The sequence below is a fragment of the Brachycentrus maculatus genome, unplaced genomic scaffold (assembly GCF_059751285.1).
Source record: "Brachycentrus maculatus isolate JH-2025_06_01 unplaced genomic scaffold, ASM5975128v1 h1tg000089l, whole genome shotgun sequence".
NCBI classification, from domain to species: Eukaryota; Metazoa; Arthropoda; class Insecta; order Trichoptera; family Brachycentridae; genus Brachycentrus; species Brachycentrus maculatus.
In genome coordinates this window covers 1,925,948-1,932,303 of record NW_028280843.1, presented here as the reverse complement: position 1 = coordinate 1,932,303, position 6,356 = coordinate 1,925,948, and the positions used below count along the sequence as shown (strand labels likewise).

Below are 6,356 nucleotides of genomic sequence, written 5' to 3'. Positions count from 1 at the left end.
AAGAACAAACTATGTAGTTGTTTTTGTTTATTATGTCTCTGTGTATAATTAATAAATATTTACCCTGACAAAGCTATATTAAATAATTTAATGAATGCTATGAAAATTTAAATATTTCTACAAAAAGAGTTGGCATGAAAATATCACTACATAATAATATGCTAATATGTATGTTTGTATATTAATGTACCTACTACCGTCGAGCGCGGACAGTGAGCGCCAGGACACAGTTATAATTTCTTCCTTTAAATATGTGTATATTATTTTTTAGACTTCAATTCTCTTGGTGGTACTGCATTTTATATTTAAAAATATATATAAAATGTATTCACCGAATATTTAGTCTGTTTTTCCAACTATTTATTTAACCAGGGAACTGGTTAAACAGAGTAATAAATATTTACGCTAGTTATAACCGATATTTCGATAAATATAATGCTCGTTATATCTTATATCAATGTATAATCGCAATATAAAACGTATTAGTCGTTTCTAATTCATTTCATGAATGTTTTCTTTATTGGGAAAAAAGTATTTGGAGAATAATGTGGCATTTCAAATATATAAAAATATATGCGAGACAGCTATGAAAATGCTTAAACATTATTAATATATATTATAAACATGCTTATATTTACATAAATAAGATGTACCTTTTGTTTTTTTTTCTAAGATTAATTAAAAAAAAATCCGCCACAGAAATAAGTTTAAAAATAAATATTACCAAAAATACAACAATATACAAAAAACAACGCAATAAAATATTATTAAAAAATGTGTAAATGTACTTTTTTAATTTTATTTCAAGTTGTATGAAATAATTTTACTTTAGACTGCCTTTGAAGATATATCACATGAATGCAAAAATTTGTAAATAATTTCAAATATTTATGGTATATGTAAATGTAAAAAAAAATAAAAATCATGCAAATTAAAAAAATATTTTATTTCACAACCATGAAAAAAAAGATATATGATTCAACTAATGATTTATTCGAATTGACTACGGTTTGATTAGGCAAAAAAGCCTTCACATAAATCTTCAGCAGATTCAATAATATTTTGAAAATTTTTTGAAGTGTGTGTTTTAGGCTAAAGAGGAAAATATTGACGTAAGTTCCTTCATTTATGTATTTTTGTCAAATACCTAATTATTTTGTTGAACATGCTACATCTTATGTTATTGTCTATGGAAATAATTGACGTAAATATTTGATCCATGGAATTGTCTATGCTATAAAAATAAATGGCGTTTGGCGGAATCTGTCCTGGGTTATGTGTTTTATACGTTAGTAAGGTTATGTATTTTGTTTAAATACACTGTGGTAATAACTAGTTAATACAATATAAGCAGTTTAACATTTTCTTTTTTAAATATGGAAGACGAGTTGAGGAATTATAAGCTGCAATTACAACAGGTAATATACCACATTTCTCTTTTCGACGGCTTGTATACATGGACGCACTATACATTTTTCATTTTTAATTATTATGGATACTTATATTACAGGTAGTAGCTGCTCTTACCACGGATCCAAGTAATGATGAATTACTTAAATTGAAAGGTGATCTCGAGGAAGTAATAGCTTTGACTTTGGATCTCATTAAAACTCAGCAAGAGGAAGCTGTCAAATTTTCTGAAGATAGCAAAGGCTTAGGTGGACACAGTTTTGAAGATGACGATGTCACTGCTTCATTATTAGCGGTCGAGCGAGGGATCGGAGTTCACGGACACACAAACAAAAAAAGGAAATGGAAACTCGGAGAAAAGTGTCTAGCAAAATGGAATGAGGACGGGCAGTTAGTAGATGATTTTTATATCATATTTCATATTTATTTTCAAACTTAACACTTATCCAACGGTTGTTGAATCTTCTATTTTACAAAATGTAGAAAAATAATCTGTGGTTTTAAATCCATTCACTATTGTCCGGATAAAGTGACTAAATTAGTGATAAATTTTTCATGAATTAAACCACTTAATTTAGACATCATAATTTTAATATCTTAATCCTTTGCACACCACTTACAGGCAAAAAAATAGCCTTTGCGGATTTTTATAGTATCTAGTACGGGCATCCAGGCAAAGAAATAGCTCAATCTGATTTTCCCATATTTTATGAGGTTGAATGGATTGTAGTGTCGCCCAACGACATTATTATTTGAAATGTTTCGAATGTATCTTAATATGTATTTTAAATAAAATAACCTGTCCCTTTTCCAAATATATAATCTTTATAAACACATTATTTGTGGGAAATGCTTAAAAGCGTCTTAAACATAGTGTTGGTAAAAAGTGAGAGACGCTTATTCAATTTGCTTACTTTTGGTACAGAGCAAGAAGCTGAAAAACATTGAACAGATCAGAGTTTAATTTATACATACTTGTGATTGGTATACAAACCTCATTAGTATACTTATTAGGGTCAGGGTTGATGAAAAAACCGCGACAACAATGTGTTTAAACTTATTAGCCAAAGGGTTAAATTCAAAAACTTTGATGATTACTTCGATAAACAGTGATTGTTCATTTTAGAATCCGTATTCAATAGGAATGTTTTGACTGGTATTGGAAGTATCTTCATGTTTCAGGTACTATGAGGCTTTGATTCAAGAGATCACCGACACGACAGTTAAAGTTTTATTCTCAGAATATAACCAGCAAGACAGTTGCAATTTGGATGATATTAAGGAAATACCTGCCGCAGGCGTCAAGCGGCCGGCTGAAGATTCTGGAGATGAAGCCTCTAAGTAAGTTTCAATAATAATAATTATTTAATACTAAAATAACCTTGAAAGGTTCGGGACTTAAAATCATAGGAAGGTTTTTGAGTCTTATGTATTTTATTGAATATTTTGTAATAGTGGGGTCTTTTCATAAAGTGGGGGTAGCGTTTTAAATGTGTTGAACATTATAAGGGTTTTTTTTGTGGTTTAACATTTATATATTTAACATTTATAACAAGTTTTAAATGTTAACACTTCAAAATTAAAAATATGGTGTGGTTAAGAGAAACGTCAATGATTTTTTTGTACATGTCAAACATGCTGTGGTTTATCTATAAGACTGAAATACGCATATCTTAGCTTGTGATCTGACATGTTAGACCCGTTGTGAATCAAAATATCATTATTACTTTAAAAAATATCCATATTTTTATAAATGTAGTTTTTTTTTCAAACAGCATTTTAAAATAAAAAAGTCCTATTATTTCATCTGTTTAGGGGACTTTCAAAACTCAATCACCAGATTGCTGTTTTATTTAAGCGCCATAACAGTTCATCCAAGATTAATCATCTATTATGTGATACAATGTATAGATAGTGGGGGGTGTTTTAGGGACTACTAAATTTTAAAATCAAAATTGTGAACCATCAAACTCGAAATAATATATCATTACTTAACCTGTATATTTATGTTACAGACTTGGCAAGCCTCATACTCGGGATTATCTCAAAAAGAAAAAACAGAAAAAACAACAGCGATATAAAAAGATCGAAGAGGATCGAGAGTCAGAAAAAAATAAATGGCTTTCTTTCGCTGCCAAGACATCGAAAAAACCAGGAGCTAAAGGCAAGAGCATATTTGCCTCACCGGATAATGTCAACGGAAGAGTGGGCATCGGTACCTGCGGAATATCTGGGAAACCAATGACCGAATTTACTCACGGAGAAAAATGGAGAAAAGGAGCCTAGTTCAATTTTCTGAATTAACAAATTGTTATATTTTATTTCATCCACTGCAAACTTTTGAGTTGAAAGAGAAATAGGAAATTAAAGTGAAAAATAAGACAGATTATGAGATTAAGGATTGTGAAATTAAAAACATTTATAAAAACAAAAGAAGTATGTGTTGCATACCATATCAATGTTTATTTGAATGTGTTCCATTAAGAGTGAATAAATAATACACACACACAAATCATTATATTTTATAGAGAATATTTTATATGACGTCTATTTTATATTATGTCCATTATTTTTATAATTAAATTCGGTATACACAATTACTAACCATGTTTAAAAACTGTCAAATTTTTAGTTTCAATTTACCGAATCACATTTGGTGAGATTATATCGAGACTCACGCTTGACTAAACAATATTTCCTCAAATAAAAACGCAATCTTTCATTAAATGGTATAGGGTACAGAGACTAGTTATTTATAAAAACACCATTCATCATATCAGTGAAATTTATTCTTTATAATGTTCAGTACATTTTCAATGACATTTTTCCTATTTTAAAATGTTCTCTTTAACTGTGTGCTAGTTATTACCCTCCTGTTCAAATTATTACATTCGTAGTATAATAATTGACATTGGAATTTATAACTATTTCTTGGCTTTGTATGTGATTTTTTTCATCATTGATAAGTGAAAATTGGGATATATTTAATTAATAAAAATTACAGTGAAATTTATATTTAATGTCACATGATATAAGGTTTTCTTTTGTATGTATAAGGTTTTTTAAAACTTTTTTCTTTAAAAATCTATCCTCCACCACACTACACTAATTTTTTACATAATTTGTCAATAAAAAAAATACACCCAAAAAGTCAATTCCAAAAATAGTGTGTGAGTTTATTTAACCAGCAGATAAACTGAGAAAATATAATCATTGCTAATTTGTAAAAATGTAAAAATGGATACATATTTGAAATTACAATGCATATGTCTGACACTAAATAATATGTATTTATGTACATATGAAATCAGTAGGATAAACCTGGCAGGCAATAATAACTCATTGTATCAGAAAAATTTCTGGTTATTTTTGTTTCCATGAAAAATTATCATTTTTTTAAAGAATGTATACCTGCTACATGTATATTATCATTCATGGAAAATTAATTTCAAAATCGCAAATATTTTTTTTAGACCTTTGTAATAAAAAAATAAAAGTTGAGCAGTTTAAAAAAATAATGAATTGATGTTTTTTATAATGATTGTTTTTGAACTCGGACATTAACTTATAGGCTTAGTTTCAAGTCTAAGTGGGAGTGTTTCAGTTGAATTAATAAGGCCTGAATGTAAATATTTTTTAATACTTTGACTACCATTTTATTAATATAAGTGTGCCACATTGATATCCCTATTGATTGAAATTTTTAAACATATGTAATATAAGTGATCAGAAAGAATAACTTTTGTTACTTTGAGAGTAGCGCGTATTTGGCATTCAAAAAAAGTTTTATTGGCACACCACACAAAATTAAGAATCCATGTTTTACAGGTAGTGAGTTTACTCATTGGATATAGCTCACATTATGAATTGATAAAAAATGTATTTGTCAACAATAAGGTGCAGTCTCTGTTAAATTTACAGTACAGGTAACCCCCTGTTGATTGCTTTGGGAAACGTTTGTGACATAGTTGCTTTAATAAAATTTTTGCCATTAACGGAAAACTTTAAAAAAATAGAAAAAACATATTGTTTTAATAATAATCGAAAATGACATACATAACATAATTCAATAATTTTCTTACGTTTTGCTTAAATGAATCTAAATTTCTTTGCTTGGCTTCTACATTTATTATGTTAAACTTGCCAGTTACACACAAAAAAAGCTTTTAGAACAGCCTCTTATGGCACGAGGAATTTCTGATTCATAAATTAATAATGGTTTATATTTTACATAATTCCCCACATGCATTTCTGCCGAAAAAAAAGAGTTTAAAGATCCTTCATGTGTAACTCGGAATATAATGAAAACGCAATCCCCAGGGTTGTGATGACCAGGGATTACCTGTATTAGAATAAGTAAAAATATGTACCTATGTTTGAATGAGACTCGAAACGTGACTCTACCACTGTTCTGTGTTGAAAGTATTTATTTATTTAAAAATACAATAAATCATTCATTACATAATTAAATGTCTTTTATTTGAAATTTTAACACTCAACTGGACTTTTAAAAGCAGCAGAAAGGAGAAAACGGGTTAGCGCGGAATGGTGAAGAAAAACCGCGCGTATCACGTACGTTCGTATGTGTAGGGCGGTTAAAAGATCATTTTACTAGGCATATTACATGCATGATAAATTTATGTTGGGCCTGTATGTATACTTACTTAAAAAATCAAAAACATGACAATATGTAAAGGTATTTATTTTATTAATATTGTAACATTTATTTCATTTGGTCAGTACAATAAGCACACTTATTTCTAGTATAAAAATATTTAAATGTCAGTTGATAAAATTGTGCATTTAGACATATAAAAGTTAATCATAAAAATAAGTTAATACATATTTACAAAATAAATGCATATTAATATAAAATCTACCATCTTTTGTTGATACAATTATCGTTATGCCTATTTTTTCATTATCATTTAAATGTATTTTTTCCA

General features: G+C 28.4%; 1 protein-coding gene across 1 annotated transcript; it reads left to right on the top strand.

Moving 5' to 3' along the window:
- The first annotated feature begins 1,172 nt into the window (after positions 1-1,172).
- On the top strand, positions 1,173-5,875 carry Spf30 (survival of motor neuron-related-splicing factor 30). The gene is made up of 4 exons (XM_088257924.1): positions 1,173-1,418; positions 1,511-1,800; positions 2,593-2,751; positions 3,426-5,875. The coding sequence occupies exons 1-4, from the start codon at positions 1,377-1,379 to the stop codon at positions 3,694-3,696; spliced, it is 762 nt and encodes a 253-aa protein (XP_088114050.1). The 5' UTR covers positions 1,173-1,376; the 3' UTR covers positions 3,697-5,875.
- The last annotated feature ends 481 nt before the right edge of the window (positions 5,876-6,356 follow it).

What these genes read in the sequence shown, in the direction of transcription:
- Spf30 (XM_088257924.1), top strand. Translation starts at nt 1,377, where the DNA reads ATGGAAGACGAGTTGAGGAATTATAAGCTGCAATTACAACAG. An exon ending in AAATGGAATGAGGACGGGCA is followed by an intron (nt 1,801 to 2,592) that starts GTTAGTAGATGA and finishes TTCATGTTTCAG; the next exon opens with GTACTATGAGGCTTTGATTC. An exon ending in TCTGGAGATGAAGCCTCTAA is followed by an intron (nt 2,752 to 3,425) that starts GTAAGTTTCAAT and finishes TTTATGTTACAG; the next exon opens with ACTTGGCAAGCCTCATACTC.